This window comes from Delphinapterus leucas, chromosome 16 (assembly GCF_059928025.1).
Source record: "Delphinapterus leucas isolate spDelLeu-1000000601 "Yukka" chromosome 16, BTC_Dleu_Yukka2, whole genome shotgun sequence".
Classification (NCBI taxonomy): Eukaryota; Metazoa; Chordata; class Mammalia; order Artiodactyla; family Monodontidae; genus Delphinapterus; species Delphinapterus leucas.
The window spans coordinates 52381497-52401041 of NC_143144.1; the positions used below are offsets into that span (position 1 = coordinate 52381497).

The following is a 19545-nucleotide window of genomic DNA, read 5'->3' on the forward strand; positions in this document are numbered from 1 at the left end:
TTTATTTAAACCTAAATAATTTAAATCATTATTCAGTCAAGATAATTCTTCCACAGAGAAATATTACTGCTAATTTAAAAATTATATATATACATGTGTATATATATCAATTTCAAAATGTGATACATATGTTATATATTTATATTTCAGATGATGTGGCTTTATATCTTGTAAAGATCATCTAGTACACTTTGGGCAATGATTTATGTTTTCAGGTTTAAGTCTAGTTTTTGGCTTTTATCAAGTCAATTCTCACAGAAACATTGATAATTTTTTATTAGATACTGTAAGATTAAACATTCATCTCTAATCAATTACAATTATTTCTGTTTCAGTCCACGAACAAAAGATGATCTTAGAGCATATTTTATACTTTTACAGGTAAGAAAGCAAAAACATAGTTGAAGGGTGTAATTCATATCTCAATCTATGCATGTGTAAGTGAAATGATATCAAATACTAAGTATTATTTTGAGCAACATTTTTGATACTTTTTTAGATTATAATTACTTGTAACCAGAGAATTAAAGCTATAACAAATAAACAGTGGAAGGCTAAATTATCTCCAGGATTAATATTTTAACTTGCCTTCCTGCTATGGGATTCTGGAACAAACAGAATGGAAGCACTTTTCCTCCTCCAGTCAACTTCCTTTCTTGTAACTAGTTTTTTAAGGGACTCCAAAACTTTCTTTTATTTCCCAATTAGTGGGTTTCCAACTTTTCTGTGTATTTTCAATAAATGTTTAAACTAGAATTCTAATGGAAAAATCAAAGTGGTTGTTTATATTTGCTAAAGCAAATATGATGAATTTTTTCCTCTTGAGAAATACAGATTCATTGATACAAAAAAAAATAAGGTCCAAACAAATGAAAAGCAATTTTAGTTTTTATAATTTTTTGAGAAGTACGTTATTCCCATAGCTAGCATACTATGTTTGTATTATTCTTTACAATTTACCAAAGATGTTCATATAAATTATTATCTCATTTAAAGATAAGAAAAAATTATATTAAATAAGATAGGATATTTAGTTCAATATTATGTCCAATAAAAGGAAATATGGAAGATAGGGGTAGAAGAAGGAGGAGAGAGGAAACAAAAAAAGGGGAAATAGATAAGAGGTGGTTGAGGGATGTAAGGAGAGGAAGGGAAGTAAAGAGGTAAGAGGAGAAAGACAAAACTAGAAAAAAGAGGAAATATACCTGGAGAATAGTAAAAGCTAGAAAGTGACAACATGAAGCTCAAATTTTTAAGTGAGTGTATTGGTCAACAGTAAGCTCTGCTCATGACATCTTGTTCTTATGAGCTATCACTTGATGAGTTTATCATCTGGGGTCACTCCCTCATTTTGAACCATCCTGACCATAAGTCAATTTTGAAAAACACATGGTGCTCTTTTATTTTTTACAATTTTGGTTTATTGTTCACTAATACTCATTTTTCCCGTGGAGCTCTGAAATGTACACTGTGATGGAGTTTTAGATTTTGGAAATATAACTAGAGGTTTTGCTTGGTTTACAAGCTCTACTCTAACGCTTAAAAGTTCTCTGAAGCTATTATGTGGTTCTCCCCTTGTTCTTTGTGAAATATGCAAATAACTCATTTCACAATGGCAAACGTTTCATTACCAGCTTTTATTTTTCTAGCATTCTCTCTCCCCTTTTTTTTTTTAATCAAAGAAGAGCCAGGTTTTTGTTTAGTTGGATAGTAGTGATTGCCACCATTTATACCAGGCAGTGAGCTACGTGCTTTACATACAGTTTTTTTTAATACTCAAAACAACCTCCAAGATAGATGCTATCATTCCCACTTTTCAGATGAGGAAGTTGAGAATCAAAGTTTAAGGAACATTCCTAAGGGCATATAGAGTAGTAAGTGGTAGAATTAGCCCTCAGACCCAGATCTGTCTTAATTCCAAAGCCACTGGACCATAGTGGAAATCCAAGTCTCTGTTAATTAAATAATTAAACAAATAGATTCTTGTTTTCAAGGATTTCACCTAGTATTTCATAATCTCAAGTTTAGTTTTCTGAATTCGCCACTTAGCTCATTAAGCATAGTGTCTTTCCTTTTACATGTTAACAAAATTTTAACGCAATTATCTTTAATATCTTTTTCAGAATCCTCAATTTAATAACACATCTACATATGTCATCTATGCTCACTTGCTACGACAGATAGCTACCTTAGTGGAAGCTGACCATCATTTCCTAGTTCACTGGTTTAAAAAGTAAATTATTCTATGATATTAAGAACTTTTATAATCTTAAAGTTTTAAGTTTGTTAGTAACTTTATAAGAAAATATATTAAATGTTTTCAGGTCTTGAGAAATGATACTTATAATTCACAGTGCTTCAGAAGCCAATTATAAGCATATTCTTTAGTACTACATAGAGGATACATTAAAGATCTGTTTTGTATGTAAGTAATCGTTTTGCTTGTGCCAGCTGTTGAGATTTCTGTCCACTGCTTTTGCATTTTATACAGCACATTCCTATCATTGATTTTTCATATATCTCAAAGATGGTGACTGGATTTGCTCATACATTACTATTTTAATTTGTGTCTTTTTATTTCCTATCAATAAATTTTACCATTATTTACACAATGCCTTTTCCTTACCTAAAACATCATTGTAAAACATACTAGCCATCAATATCAATTTATAAAAGTACAGTACTTTTTTTCCACAGAACAATACTTACATTAACATTTACATTTCCCCATGACTAATAAAAGCTAAAGAAGCTAAATATTCCCAAAATTAATCTTAAATACGGTTAATTCTTATTATTAACAATAGTTATGTTCTATAAAGCTACTGGGAACACTGAATTGGTGAACAGTGAAATACAGGGTTAGCTTCCTGCGAGCCTTTGGTCACAACATTTTTATCAACCAATCAGTACATAACCTTGCTTTATCTGTATTTCTATTTAAAGACACCTATTTGATATAAATTTTTGTTTTATTAACATTGAACTCACGGCCAACAGCACCATAACTCATGTCTGAGCAAATTTTATCTGACATAAGTACCTTCTCCATAAGGCACATCACATCCTTCTTTACTTAGGAACACTAGACAGAACTTTAGCACTATAGTTAAGGGCCGTTTTAAAACAGCCGAATCACTAACAGAAAGCACAAGAATTTGAAAAACATGACCCTAAGTAGACTGCATAAAGGACACTTGTTTGCAGTATGAGAGCTAAAACAAGAAGGCAGAGCATGGCCTTGTTCAGCCTCGGCATAAGCAACTCCCATGTTTTGCCACTCTTTGCACAGCCATGAAATGACCACGAAAGCGCCACAATTATTGATTTGGGGATTAGAATTAAATTGTAGGGAATGGGTGAATTTGCAAATACAAAGTCTGTGAATGAGGATTGACTGAATACTAAAAGGCTTTAAAAGTGAAATGTTTAATGCTAACTTTATAGTAATTTTGGTGTTTATTTCTTATTTAAGAAATGATATTCGAGGTAAGATTTTGCATCTTTTCAAAATTTTGGCAATTTAAGAAATAGAATTTGGGGGAATAGTCTAAAATTTTATGTATAAAGGATGAACTTTGATCTCTAACAAATATATTGCCAAAGTAGAAAATGTGAATTTTGATTGGAATTATTTCAAAATCTTTACCAGATTATCCCAGAAGAGGTTCAAACAATTGGTAGAGAGATTGCTGCAGTTTATTTCTTTACGCCTGTTTCCTGCAAAGCCTGAAGAATTTCCACCTATATCAAAGTGTTCCTGGTGGATCCCATCAGCATCTAAAGTGTTGGCTTTACTTAGTAGGTTTTATTATTCAATCATCTTTACTTTTCTTTTGTTAAATATAAGAACATTTCCATAAGGATCTCAAAATACTATAGAGGCATTCTTACATCTTAAACCATTCCTTTGAGGAGAAGAGCTGTAGTGATTTATTTTCTATTTTGCTAATGGATTTCACAATTAATGTATAAGCATGAAAAAGCTTTATGCATTTTATTGGGCAATATTCTGTTTTATGGCTCTCAGCTGCATACTACCTGCTAAGTAGTGATTCCTAAGAATACAAGAACTTCCATTCATTCCTGCGGACCCTGAGAACACCCTGATGGGGAAATAGGATGCATAGCTGGCCATCTGCGTACTCCCTTTACTATACGATTATAATCCCCACGATTCAAGTTTTTTTTTTTAAAGCAAGAAATTATTGGCTGCATTTTGACCACAATTTTAAAACTACCTTTTCATTTGGCACTACAATTGCTTAAAATAGGAATTTCTAGATAAAGCTTTCTGGTGGGCATTAAAATGTTCTTCTTATTATTAGAATGAATCATGTACATGTTAGGAAAGATCATTATGTTAGAATTTATCTTTACAGATACTGCAAACAATTTGGTTCATCCTCCCCTTATTCCTTATACTGATTTCTATAATTCTACATTGGATCATATTGATCTCATGGAAGAATACCACACCTGGCAGAGCTTTGGAAATTCTCACAGGTATGATCAAAAGCTCATCTGATTACTCACCTAAATAAAATGCTATTCAAAATAATGACTGGCTTTTAAGTTTGTGTAAATAAATTTAAATATACACATACCTTTGCATATAAACTTATAAATGTAGTTTAGATATCCAGCCTTGAAATATCATATTTCTTAAAGCATTTTCTTTTTCTATTACATTTTGAATTTATAGTTATGTTAATATGGTTTTGGCTTGATTAGTAGCATCTTTTTAAGAAGGGAAAAGTTCTATCTTAGTATGCAGTTTCTTATATCTTCTTATTCTATGTGCCATCACCTAGCACAGAGTTCGACAAACTTTTTCTGCAAAGTACAGGATTATAAATGTTTCTGGCTCTTTGGGCTATACAGTCTCTGGTCTACCATTATAGCACGAAAAACAGCCTTAGAAAATATGTAATTGAAGGGGTATGTCTGTGTCCCAAAAGCTTTATTCACAAGCCTAGGTTGTAGGCTGTATTTGTCCCATGGGCCATAGTGTGCCGGTGCCTGATCTAACACAATGATCACACATGTGTGCACATACACACATACATTCACTCTTTTTCTCCCTTTTTCTGTGGATGAAGTGTTTGTCCTTTATACACAGTATTAAAAGAATGGATGTTACAGAGAAATGGCTTTACTAGAAATGATTTATCACAGTAGTATAATAGATTTTGGCAACACTTGGCCGAATTCTTTATTACCCTGCACCTTATATCCACACTTACATTTTGGATTAAACCAGCAAGACTATCCCAGACTTAATTTATTCCCAGACCACAAGATATCCTGCAGAATGCATTATTCTAAAGGAGACTGACTAAGAAATAGGATGTGGATATAAGTAATCTAAAACGTCAGGTTACTTCATAAATTGGTTCGAGCTCCCAGGGACCCTTTCTACCAGAATTGGCCTAAAACATAGACTAGCTTTCTGGACGTATCTCAGTCCACACCTGACCTAAGAATTCCGTTTGTGGGGACCTAGGTCAGTCTGATGGATATTTTCTTGACAAAGTTTATTTTACACTTTAATGTAATTGTAATGTTGTAGACAAAACCACAATACAGTTGCGAGAGTTATTGTGCATATTTCAGTGACATCTTTTAATGCAGAGCTCCTCTAAACACTGTGCCATAGCATTGTTGTACCAAAAAGGAGTTAACAGAGGTTTGATTCTATGATCCCTTCAGCCCTTGGGAAGCCACCCTGGACCTAGAGGGGGACCGGAGCCCCAGGGCAAGTCACATGTCTGGCCATGGGCAGCCTCATCTGTTTATCTCAGTGTGTCATACACATAGTATGGTTTGTCTACGTGCCGTGACTAGGGAAAGGCTGAGATGCACTGTTTTAAAGTACATAAGACCAACATTATCCTACTAAGTTCATTGCACTTCTTTTTATTTCCAAATTTCTAGTTAGCACTTAGTGATTCAAAATTATTACACATTAATACTGAACAGTTTTCTTACTGCTTTTTAACAGTTTCGTCCCAAGGGGAAAGCCATTTCATTTTCAGTTCACACTAGGGCTATTTCCTTTTTCCTCGTAATCCCTGTATTGCACAGTGGTCACAGATGCACTGCTTGACTGTCCTCAGTGCATTCCAACTGTAACTGATGGATGCATTACAGCCACTTCTGGTGGGAGTCTAACTCCTAAAGTGTCATTGCTACGATACTAGTTCTCTTTAAGTGCATTTCTCTGTGTGGTTTGTGGCCCTTTTATATAACATAGAATGAGCTCTGACCAGGAAAGAAGTTATTTTCATAACTTTTGATCATATGTTGTATTTTTACAAATACATACCATTTCATCTTACTACATCATTAAATACAGTGCTAAAGCAACACACCTTTTTCTAACTTTTATTTTATTGCTCTTAAATTTACTACTTTTCCTACCATAGTTATTGCTAGATTTCCTCATTTCTGAAGCTCACGCATCAGAAATATCCATATAGTAATGGATTCTTATATTAATTTCTGCACATGAATTTTCTGTCCTAAATCCTTCATCAACACTTCTGCCTCCTGGTTCTGCTGTTGCCCATATTTTTCCCAGGTAATGATATACAAGTGACTATCTAAACTGAAATTATTTGTACAAACAATATAAGCAGTTAGCACATATTTCAGAACATTAGATGTAGCTTCCTCTAGAGAATAAAGGCACTGCACATCTAATAATGAAGCATACTTCACAGGGCTGTGGGGATTCAAAGAAGTGATGCACATAAAATCATTCTGTGAATGGTAAAACACAATACAAAAGTAATGTTTAATATTGTTAGAAGGGGTACCTTAGATTCCCTTAGTATAATTTTGCTAAAAATACACCATTTTGCTTTTTCTGTTTTCACTTGTTGAGCAGGTTTTCCTTCTGTCAGTACCCATTCGTTATTTCTATAGCTGCAAAAAAAATCATTATTCAAAGAGACTCAGAGCAACAGATGATAAGCATCGCAAGGGTAAGCCAGCTATGAAAACATTTATGCTGACTATAATCAATATATAGTAAATAATTTAACAAATAAGTCAAATGTCTTGTGAATTGTTCTAGCATTAATCAGGAAATGTTAAAAGTAAAATTCATATCATACTCCCTCAGAAAGTACTTAAACCTGTTCATGATATGGGGAAAAGATACCCCTTATCAACTTCTCATTATATTATAAATATAGCATGGAGATTAAATGCCTCTCACAGATCCAAAGTACTCGGAACTTGTTGGACATCATTTTGTAGATAACATCCTCCAGGGTCACTAGCAGAGCACTGGTGAGAAAGAACTACAGTGAGGACAAGGAAAGGAGTGTCCTTAAGAGCAAACTACTCAAACCACTGACACATTTTCTAGATTTTATGACAGTCAAATAGAAACAACTGAAAAATTAGAAAATGTAACAAAAAGTATAGTCTTGAAAAACTGAGAAAATATGTCCAAAGAAGGCGAGAGATGTTTAATGATCCTTAGGGAACCAAAATGCATGGAGGCCCATTGAAACTGGGGTCGCAGTCAGGCTGGCTTTAGACAGATTAATGGAGTAGGATGAAGTTCACCTCTGGGCCTGTCCTGTCCACAGCCTACCATGGTTTCCGCACAGCACAGTAAAGTTAGGTACTTTAATATGTATCAGATTGACTGAGCTTTTTTGTTTTAGGTTAGAGCTCTAGACTATACATTTAAATGCTCATATATTTTGAGTATCTGCTTTTGTGACATGATTACTTGCAACTTTAAAACTTAGAGGGAAGGTTTGGCTGTAGTCTTCTTAAAATAAAGAGACCCAAGACAGACCCATAGAGTAAAAGGAAATGATTTCTGTGTCTTGTCCAAGAATATAAAAAGAACCCTAATGCATAACTTGTAATACTTCAAAATACCATAAAAATAAGAATTGTTTATTCTTCAGTAATTCACCAGAAGGTGAGTATTTTTTCCTGTCACAGAGCGGGACAAAAGATTCGAGTGACTAGTGACATCCCAGAGTCAGTTTACACTGAGTATTGGAATATTACAAGAAATGTTATTGCCTGTGTGTACCAAAGGAGTAACATAGCCACATTACCCTGCTGAAAAGTAGATTTCAACAGGCATATTTAGCACCAGAATTATTACCTAATCTTGGGTAGATATTGGCTCAAAGATTAGTCTACATAGCTTGTCATTTTGACGTTTTCGGTTAGTTGCATTTATGCAATTTCACGTGCCTTTTTAGTGCTTTTTTTTTTTTAACCTTGGGTTACGATTTTTTTATATTTATAAGGGAAAAATCCAAAGAGCTAGAAGTTTATCTGAGTTCCTCTGAGCAGTCTTCTGCTGTGTCACTCACACTTAAAATATTAAATAATCTTCTTTTAACTTTTCTTCCAATTAAAAGGAGAGTGACAGCTGTAGACTGTGTCCCAGGCTATCTTCCACAGGGCATGGGCACAAATGAGTAGCAATTGAAGTGTCAAGTAGCATTGTCGGTTATGGGTGTTTCCCAGCATTTTAACTTGTAAACTGCCATACCGCTTGGAATTAACGACTGGTAACTATTTTGGCACAAGGACAGCCTTATAAGTAGTTAATGCAAGCAAGAGCTTATATAGTATACTTTAAAGTTGCAAAAGACATTCCCCAGCCTAAAAATAACTTCCTCATCAGACTATGTCTAAAATTCTACCATTGTTAGTTATTTCTTTCATTTGAAACACTTTCTATTCAACATGAATTCCTGATGGGAGGAGTAGCCACTAAGCCTTGTCTTCCATTAGCATCCTAATTTAAATTTGTGTGTTGGATATTTCCAATGTGACAGCTTCCCAGGAGCTAGACTGGGAACAGAAGATAGTAAAGGGTTGGAAAACAGGTCCATGACACAGCATACTATCCCAGAAATATAGATCTCTTTGAGCACAAAAGAGAGGACACAGAGAAGGAATAAAAACTACTAAAAGCCTTTAGAATTGAATATTGGAGAGATGAGGAAGGGCTCTGAATTAGTGTATTATTATAGTAATCTACAAAATCATGAAAGTAGCCTTATATAGATTTGGGGTGTTAAAATTTTACCTAGTAAGCAAATTGCTGCATGTATTTAAAATGTCTGAAGTGTTCATCTTTAATCTGTACAATAATTCATTTTCTTTGTTACCAAAGAGGATGAGGTAGTCTGAAAAAGATTTAGATAAAGTAAATATACAAGCATGATATTTATATATTCCTTATATTTTTAAAATCATATTTCCATCACTCAAGCATAACTATTGTTAACATTTTAGGAAATTTTCTTTTGATAGTTTTTACCTATATTGTCTTTAAAAGGCAGCAGGGTTTAAACAATATTGTGTATACAATTTTGTTTCTCCGCGTTTTTTTCAGTTGTATATTCCCTAAACATTTTCCATGTTATTTACATAGTTTTTATGAACATCATTTTTGATAGCTGTATTATATTCCATTAGAGAGATACATACTTAAGATATTTCTAAAGTTTTGCTCTTATAGATAATGCTGTGAGGAACATCTCACTGTATAAAATATTTTCTGTGTTTAGAATTTCCAGAAGTGGAATTACTGGGACAAAGGATATGAGCATTGTTAATGGTTTCTGAAATATGTTGAAAATTACTTTCTAAAAGTAGACTAGTTGTGCTTTTAGAGTAAATCCAGTATCTAAAAAAGCGTAAGCCAAGTTTATCGTCAGAAGTATGTACCTTGTTTCCAATGTTCCCACTTTGTTTGTATTTACTAAACAGAAAACTTAGCTATTTAAGAGATGAGACATATGGAAACAGTAATGCAACATTATTTTACTAAAGAAGATGAATTATTTTAGGTCCTCCATTTTGGATCCCCTTTGGTTATCATTGTCCCCAAATGAAATAATTGTAGGGCATTTTCATAAATCAAAATTTGTATAATTGAGTTTATGAAATTGTTTATGAGAGATGGCAAAGAGAAGAATATAAGTGATTTTTACTAAAGTGTTTAAATGTTTTAAATGAGATTATAGTTTAAGCATAAATGAAAATGTTTGCTTTCTTTTTTAATTAGCAAAGTCTGGTGGATAAAGTATCTCGAAGACAGAGACCTGATATGAATATGTTATTTCTAAATATGAAAGTAAGGCGGACACATCTGGTCAGCGATTCTCTTGATGAGGTATTGATCATTTATTCCAGAATAGTATTATTTGATTAAAGCTTTAAATAAATTTGATAATATGGCTTACTACTAAAATCTTAGTAAGCTATCTTTTGTTTCTGTATGCCAGTAGTGTGCTTGCTTTTGTGTGTGTGTGTGGTACACGGGCCTCTCACTGTTGTGGCCTCTCCCGTTGCGGAGCACAGGCTCCGGACACGCAGGCTCAGCGGCCATGGCTCACAGGCCTAGCCGCTCCGCGGCATGTGGGATCTTCCCGGACCGGGGCACGAACCCGTGTCCCCTGCATCGGCAGGCGGACTCTCAACCACTGCGCCACCAGGGAAGCCCTAAGATAATATTTGATTTAGTTATGTGATTTTTTTAAAGTTTAGCGTTGAGGGCAAGTTAAAAGGCAATGAACTACTTTGTACTGTATTCTGCTAAATTAAAATCTTGGAGACAATATGGTGCTGGGAGACAGTAACCTTGGGCAAGCTACCTGAGCTCTCTAATTCTGTTCCTTGATCTCTACAACAAACATTACCATACCTGACTAATACAGTGTTGGGAGACGGATGGATGGATGGAGTTTTGTGACATTGTAAATAAGATAATACATATTGCAAAATTTTAAAAATTAATTTCCTTTTTACTGCCATTTGTTCTCCTCTACTTTATAATTTCTTCAAATAGTTAACCCGGAAAAGAGCAGACTTGAAAAAGAAGTTGAAAGTTACGTTTGTAGGGGAAGCTGGTTTGGATATGGGCGGCTTGACTAAAGAATGGTTCCTTCTTTTAATTCGCCAAATTTTTCATCCAGATTATGGTGAGTAGTTAATTTTTATGAAAGTGTTTTCTCCCTAATTGTTAGATTCAAGTAGTCACTCTTATTTTTAATTTAGCCTATGATTTTACAGATTTTTTTGTCAACCATAAATGTTGAATGATTTTTTAAAGACTGTTAGTTACATTTTTTAAACTGACCAAATTGATGAACATAATATTCATTATCTTACTGGGAATCCTACACAAGATGTCTTTGCAAGGAAGCATCCACATGTTTTCTGACTAAGCCAAATGCATGAAAATTTGTCACTGAAATAAAAAGAACATTCGAAATTTAAAAACAGAACTATAGTTTGCTCTTCACTAATATTCAAAGTCTCTTTCATTAAAATATGAGCCATTTTAATAAATAAGAATCATTAAATAAACCTTTGAAATTTAATTAGATTTTATTTAGAGAAAACACCTATATAATCCTTAGTATCATTAAATGTTTTTCTTCAAAAGAGAGTTTTAAGTGTTTTTCTTATTCTTTATTTTTCTTAATTTGGTATATATGTATATACAGCATCTCTCTGGTAATGGGAAATAGAGAAGACAGAGGTAAATTGAAATCGCCAGATAATCCTCAAAATTAATTTTGATCATAACTTATAAAGTATAAAAGTATAGTTTTTATAAATCAACTGATTAATTTAGTTTCTGTCTTTTTACCCTGTTTCTACCCTTGGTTCAGGATACCAGTGAACAATAAAGTGCTCTTGCAAATTCGTTGGACGTGTATTTGATACATTTTAACATGAAAGGTAGTTTCTAACAGAACTGTTGCTGAAATGTTTTGCTTCTAATAGAAGAGATGCCATGTACATGTTTACTGCTCTGGGTTTTTTTAATCAATCATATTGATGAAATTATGCTTCTATTTTCCAGGCATGTTTACGTATCATAAGGATTCATACTGCCATTGGTTTAGCAGCTTTAAATGTGATAACTATTCTGAATTCCGATTGGTTGGAATTGTATCCTTTAAACTTTCCACTAGGAGGTGCTAGTAGACTAGAGAGTTTTAAGAATTTTATCTGAATTTTGGAAAACTGTTAATAAGCATTTTATTCAGATTAAACATTCTTGTCAAATTACTAGTAGATTTTTCAGTAATCTTTATTATTTTGTAATATCACAGCTATGTAATATCAGCAGATTTAGTTAATTGGAAGGAGTGACTGAATTATTCACACTTTTCTCTGAAAACCTTATCTCAAAATATTATTTCCTATTTCATATATAACCTAAATTAACAGAAATTTAAGACATTTTTTAAAAGTCATAGTGTCTTTCCTATTCATAGTGAACTATTTTTCTGTTAGTTCTTTCACTTTGTGTTTATTTCACCCAGTTTTCTAAATTGAAAGTATGGAAATTAAGTCTAACTCTTAATGTGGCCTCAAATCCTGGGACATTCATAAAAAATTAAAAGTTGAATGGAATGGGAACATTTAAAGCATATGGCATTATTTTATAGTGTTTTTTAAAATTATATAAATTTCTATGCCATCCTCTGATCCCTATCAGGTGTGTTGGAGAGGGCATTCCTGCATTGGGTGGGAGATTGGACAGGATGACTTCTGCATTCACTTTTAAATTCTAAAAAATATAATTGTGGAAGAAAGGAGGGAAGAATAAATAAATAAGCAAACACTGGGGATACATAGGTTAAAAGAAGGAAAAGAAAACTACCTTTAAGAAGCTTACCATCTAGACAGACAGATGACCACCAGTTCAGGGTAGTCTGTTCTCAGAGTCAAATGACCATTTGGCATTAAGTGCTGAAGAGTTCTGAGAAGGAAATGATTCAGTGTGTTCCTCCCAAATTTTAAAATGGAACCAATATATTTGATTAACACAGGACTGGAGAGAGTAGGACATAGACTGGGATAAAGGCTGGGGACAAGTCAGCGTTGTGCTGGCCCTGTTACAGAGCAATGTGGAGGTCCACTTGATGGGAGCAGAGGGTGCTCCGAGAGTTATGGAAGGTGCTGGCAAAATAAGAATTAAGAGCCATCTGAATGGAGAGCTTTGAATGTCTGTCTTTCTTGCATTTGTTGGAGTAAATCCTGAAGAATGTATATGAAAATTGAGAGGCTGGATGGAAGAAAAGGTAGTGAGGAAAACCACACCTTGTGATGGTAAACTTAATCTGAAATTTTGTATGTGTTGTCGTATCTAAAGGTCCAAAGTGCTAAGCCCACAGTAAGGAATGTTTAACAATTATTAGACTCCTGTTTTTACTCTCTTATCTCCAGTAGTCACTTGTTGAATATTTCGACTTCATTGAAGGGCTGAGTCATTGATGCTTCTCACCACACTAGGAGCTATTTGAATTTCCTGATAAATATGTTTGTCATTACTTTACATTCTTATCATGGCTTAGATTTGGCTGATACTTTGACTTTCTAATATTTGTAATAAAGTATCAGCTCTTATACCACATTTTTAGAGTGGTATATGTAATATTGTGAATTTGGTTTTTGTGTGTGGGTTTTTTTTTTGCAGTAGGCATTAGTTTCTATTCAATCATTACCCAAAAGAGCATATTAAGTGTATTTACATGTTGTATATTACAAGTTAAACAATTAATCTAAAATTAAATTATAGCCACTATTATCTCATTATTATGTGTATTTATGTCACACACACAAAAGAAACTACAGAAAGTAAGATTGATGCCCTAGACAGCATGATAATATATACAAACATGTGGGATGACAGTGGATTGTGATCACGTAAGTGGTTGAGAGATCTGTCAAAGATGAGGAGAACAAAAAATTGAGAAGTAACAGGTATGATGATTTAGAAAATAGAGTTGGTTCCATACATAGTTCCAGTTTCTAAATTTCAGGACCAAAGATTTATTGTTCTAGTAGTTCTCACAGTATTGTATTTCTAATATAGTTATTTTTAAATATTAAGGCCTTAGAGTTTACAAGAAGTGTTATAGTAAAACCTATAGAAATAATTATAAAATGTTTTGAAGATTGCATGAAGAGCCATAATCTAACAGTTTTTTAGGAGTAGAATTACCAAAGGGGCACTGGAACTAAGGGTAGGGGGCGACATAATATAGTGCAGGGTTTTCAAAGCCTGCTCTGTTTGCACCACATGACACTTCAGTGTCTCCAGCAGAATTCCCACATCCCCACCTCTGCTTCAACCAGAGCAACTTGATTTAGTGCGAAATGCAGCATGATTCTTCTGGGTATGGAAGTGCCCTGAAGCAGATCCTATGAACCTACTTCCTCATCTGTTAAAAACCTTCCTTCAGGATTATAATTTTTTTTTGTAATTTTTAATGAAAAATGCTTAGAACTTGTCACTATAGTAGATGATCATAAATGGTAACTACAGTAGTATCATGCTTATTACTGTTATTGCTATTATCACAATTACAGGCATATATTAGAACTTAATTTCAGTATCTTTACCCTAGAACACATTGCTCAGTCTCTGTTGATATGGTTACCTGTAAAATCACATATCTGTTCCTTAAATTATTATTAGCCTTCATTCTGCCTTAGCAAATTGAAATATTGGCTGTCTTCTAATCTTTTAAATTGCTTTCAATAATTTATCCAGCCCATATATTTAGATTTCCTTTTAAGTCAATAAACTTGACTTCCTTAAGCACTTGATACTATAATGTTTATTTGACAGTTGAAATATTATGAAATTTGATCTAAAACACCGTTTTTAGAAAATGGATACATTACATTCTGCTGTATAACTGATAAACAAAATACAGTCGGGCAAAGTTTATAAATATAACATCTGTAGCTTTTTAACTTTAACACTTTAAGTAAACTCCAAGTAATAAGTCTTTCAAGTATTACTGTGGCAGAATAATTGTCCTATTAACATATCAGTAGTGCATGTGTATGTAGATGTCAGGGTGTGTGTATCCATAGGACTACTTAATACAGCTCTCTCTACATAGCCTGTATTTAGTTGGGTTTTTTTTTGTTTTTGTTTTTGGTTTTTTTGGTTGTTTTTTTCTTGCGGTACGCGGGCCTCTCACTGTTGTGGCCTCTCCCGTTGCGGAGCACAGGCTCCGGACGTGCAGGCTCAGCGGCCATGGCTCACGGGCCCAGCCACTCCGTGGCATGTGGGATATTCTCGGACCGGGACACGAACCCGTGTCCCCTGCATCGGCAAGCGGACTCTCAACCACTGCGCCACCAGGGAAGCCCTGTATTTAGTTTTAAAGTAGCCAAAATGATCACCAAAATCAATGGTGTTGTTCTGCAGTGAGTTCTGAATAAATTGTTGCTGCTTATGAAATCACCTACATGTTTGTTTAAATTTAGAAAGTTTTCTTATATGTTAAATACTTTATAGAAATGTATGAAATTGCTATCTATTGTGATCTTAGATAAACTCTTCTAGGGAAATCATTAAATACTCTCACCTGATCCTCTCCTTTTTACATGATTTTTGGTAATTATCAATATATTATGTAAAATAAAGGGAAATTAAATGAGAGGAAAGAGGAAGTATGTGGGATTAATGAGAAAGTCAGTGTTAGATCTGAAAGAAGTATGCAAGAAATAGACTGATGCATAATTCAGAACTCATTTGTTGTCATGGATTTTATGTTAATGCTTAACATTTAGTATGCATAGCTTATGGGACTAGCTGTTTATAACAGCATTACTTTGGATATTCGTTTCCCCCCCTGCTGCTACAAGAAATTATTGAGCCCTCCCATCGTTCCTAATGACCAAAGTATGCCAGTAGGCATCTGCAGTGTTACCACTGATGACCTGTGTCAAATTATGCCTGTAAGTATAAAGTCGTTTAGCATCTTATCCCGTAATTCTAGATCATCTCTCTTCTACTGCAGTCTCTCTCCTCCTAACGCTATTCTTATGTTTAAATATGGTTTCCCTCTACCTTTGTAACCCATCTCCTTTTTTGTCTAATTTTCTCCTTCCTTATAGAGACACATAACCCGCTTTGCAGCACTTCTAAGTTCCTCTAACAGTAGAACAGGCTTTGAGTCAGGGACAGAGATTTGAATCCAGCCTCTGCCACATATTAGCTCTGTGAATTTGGATAAGTTGTTTGTTTCTGAGCTCTAATTTCCTTATGTGAACAATGGGATAGTAAAACTTTCATACTGGGAAGATTACATGAGATAATAAAGTGCTTAGTACCTGATTGCTACTGTGGATTCTTATTAACGTGTCACTATGCAATATCGTTAACAACATCTGCAACACCGTCCCTGAATAAAATTAATGAATTTCACAGGCCTGTCTCTGATAACATTCCTCAATTCAGAAATTAGATTTCCAATCATCAAGTTTAATCCAGTGCAAAAACGTAGTAGAAGAATGGATAGTATACACATCATCCTGAAAATCCCCTACAGTAATAATGCTTTTTTACAGCTGGGTTTTGGTAGCCATTGGTCAGCAGAGAATTCCCCATAATATTCTTAGTAAGTACCTGGATGTGGATTAAGGGCCTGTTTAAATATCTCTGTGTCTGGATGGTCAAAGGAGTTTGGTGTAGGGTTGGAACCTTCCTATCAAAGTTGAGAAACCTCTCCAGAACATGTGACTAATTAGAAAACCATTCTTCATGTGATATCAGATACATTTTTGGAAGTTGGTTTGGATTCTTTCAGATTAAGAGCCTAAATCTATGTTTTTATAAGACTCAGTAGTTGGAAAAAATTGCAAAAGGTATAGAGCAGACTACTTAAGAAACTGAAAGATTTGCCCTTTATAGTCTTGTATTTTGGCCACACACTACCTATGAGCCCTGGACGATTCAATTAATTTCCTTATTTGTGTAACAGTGGGAGTTATTGTTATATCCATACACTGATATATATACTAGTTAGTATATATAATATATATATATATATATACACTAACGGATGAGCTACCTTCTCATTTAGATTTCTGTGATTTTTTAGTCCCATATATGCAGTTTTTGTCAGATCTTTTACCAATAAATTTCCTAACTTTATTATTGGTTTTTACCAATAAATTGTCTAATTTTATGATTAAAGCTATTTGAATTTGACTCATTTAGATCCAGGTGTTTTTAGTTAATAATAATGGACATTTTATGAATGACTATACCAATACGTTGTTTTATATTATGGAGCTGAAGGTGATACTGAGTTAATTTCATGTTCTTATATTGCCTCTTTAATAGTGAATCAAGATTGTGCATATGCTATGAGATCAACTGTAGAAAAAACTGAGTCTCTATGCATGCATGAATAAAGATTGAAAGGAAGCAAGAAGACAGCCATGTTAGGGTAGTGGAATGTGGGGAATTTTTTTTAAATTTAAAAATGGATTATCGATTTATTAATGGCATCTATTAAAAATTAACACCTAATTCCCATTTCATATATGGTAAAATATATCGATAAAAGAGTTTTAAGTGCTTTTTTATTCAGTACTTTGTTTACCGTTTGTATTTGTACACTATGTGTTTTAAGAAGAGTGAACAGGAAAGCAAAGAGAAACCTATAGTGATACATTTCTTAATTTAAGCACAGTATCTGTGAATAAGGACAAAAAATACAGAAAGTAAGCAAAATACTCAATGGTGGAGCCTTCAATAAATACAGTGTTAATAGGCCAGTGCTTTTCGATGACCATGTTAATGAAAACTCCATTGGTTTTATAGAGACGGATCCATGACTCAAAGCATCAGAACTGTCCAGCAGCAGCAACAAATCTTCCCCACACAGCCTTGTGAAAATTACCCTTGAGGGTTTTAGTTGAGAATGGAGGAGAGGCTAAGTGTAACCTTGAATCAGGAACTGCAATAGCTCTTTTCATTTTGCTTAAGTCACTCTCAAATATGCTCTATTAAATAATACCAGGGTATTCAAACAGTGTGTAAAACCAGTAGTCTGTATCTTCACACACTCTTAATTTTACATTTACAAAATTATAAAGATGTTGAACTATATGGGTAATTAATATTTTAGAGAGAACGTATTACAGTTAAGAGTCTAAGAACAGATAAACAACAACAACAAATCAACAGAAATTGGGTTTTGAAAATACAAAGGCTGGGAATAAAAGGCGCTACAGTCCTGAATAAAGCAGATCTGAGTATATAATTTTACTACCTAATTGACTTTGTATTTTATCATTAAAAATTTAATCTTTGAAAGAAGATGGTAAATACTTTCCATTAGATTCATCTACTAGTCCCTTGAATTGTTTAAAAAACTGCAAATCTCCCAATTATAACTTTCAGCATCCATAATTTTATTAATAATTGAAACAAATGATGAAAATCATATTGGAACCTATGCCAGCCTAGCTTTGTTTAAAATTTTCTTATTTTAATGGAATGGAAATTTTAATATGTAAAGTGTGTAAGATCATTCTAATCATGCTGTTCCTTATATTTTCTACTAATATTTAAAATAAATTAAAACTTTTTTTCATAAAACCTGAAATTTTGAAAAATACTGGCTTAGTTTTTCGATTTTTCAATCTCTGTTCAGGGAAATCATGAGTTACAATGTAGGAAAATATTTCCTCCAGTGTTCTCAAGTTGTTCTTGGGAGAGGAAGGCACCATAACTGAAATGTAAAAACCACTTAACATGTATGAACTGTGTATTTTTATGTCTAAAAGATGAATCCTAAAACATTAACAGAGTTTTTTAAGAATATAAACTGAAAGTGAGAAATACTGCAAATTCATAAACAGTGATGTTACAGATAGCAGTGAATTATGATGGAAACTGTGCTCTTAGCTCACTGAATAAGAATAGACCCCAGAATTATGCCTCTGTGGGTATAATTGGGTATGTTCCTTTATGTGACCTTTTCCAATAAATTTTTCCAAGCCTTTTACATGGTAGAAATCATTAACCAGCATTTTGTGCCCTGGAAAAAAATATATCAAATATTATCATTATTTCAAAGTCTGCGTTTATCTACTCTATCTCACATGTAACTGAACTGTAGTAGATCTGCTTAACTATTTTGGGTAGTACTATTTGATTTAAAAACACAGATAACAGATTTCTCTTTATAGGAGTTGGCCCATGGATTAAGTGAACTCCTGTCATATGAAGGCAATGTTGAAGAAGATTTCTATTCAACATTTCAGGTATCCTTAAGGGCAAATAGCTTTCCGTTAACGAGGTATTTCATATGTGAAAAATACCCTTTGTTACCATACACCCACCATTAGAAAAGATGAACAAGGACTGATCAGTACATACCACCCCCTATCTTAAAGGATCTTAACCTGATAAAGTAGAGATAAAGAAGCAGACACATATAGGTGAGCAGTCAAGGAAAGTGCTTAAAGAACATCAGCAAGGGTGAGGGCACTCTGCCAGGCACCTGGCCTATGCCCTTGACTCAGTTACTTTCTCAGAGCTTTTCAGCTTCTAACAACAAGCCCCTTCTGTCGCTTCAATGCAAGAAGTTAGAAGCAGAAGCTAGTCGACCAGACCAAAACTCTCTCACTTCCACTCCCCTGACAATAATCAGGAGGTGGGAATTATAGTAATCCACATGGCTCCAAAGACCTGAGTGCTTCCCTAAATGCCCG

General features: G+C 33.9%; 1 protein-coding gene across 1 annotated transcript in view; it reads left to right on the plus strand.

The window, feature by feature from the left end:
• Positions 1 to 19545, plus strand: part of HECTD2 (HECT domain E3 ubiquitin protein ligase 2) — an 80018-nt gene that overhangs the window by 46180 nt on the left and 14293 nt on the right. The window contains exons 7-16 of the mRNA XM_022569359.3: positions 336 to 381; positions 2124 to 2233; positions 3653 to 3801; positions 4383 to 4506; positions 6893 to 6989; positions 10064 to 10171; positions 10847 to 10979; positions 11870 to 11958; positions 15616 to 15774; positions 19021 to 19095. Of these exons, the coding sequence (XP_022425067.1) occupies positions 336 to 381; positions 2124 to 2233; positions 3653 to 3801; positions 4383 to 4506; positions 6893 to 6989; positions 10064 to 10171; positions 10847 to 10979; positions 11870 to 11958; positions 15616 to 15774; positions 19021 to 19095 (1090 nt within the window). The remainder of the gene's footprint in view (positions 1 to 335; positions 382 to 2123; positions 2234 to 3652; positions 3802 to 4382; positions 4507 to 6892; positions 6990 to 10063; positions 10172 to 10846; positions 10980 to 11869; positions 11959 to 15615; positions 15775 to 19020; positions 19096 to 19545) is intronic.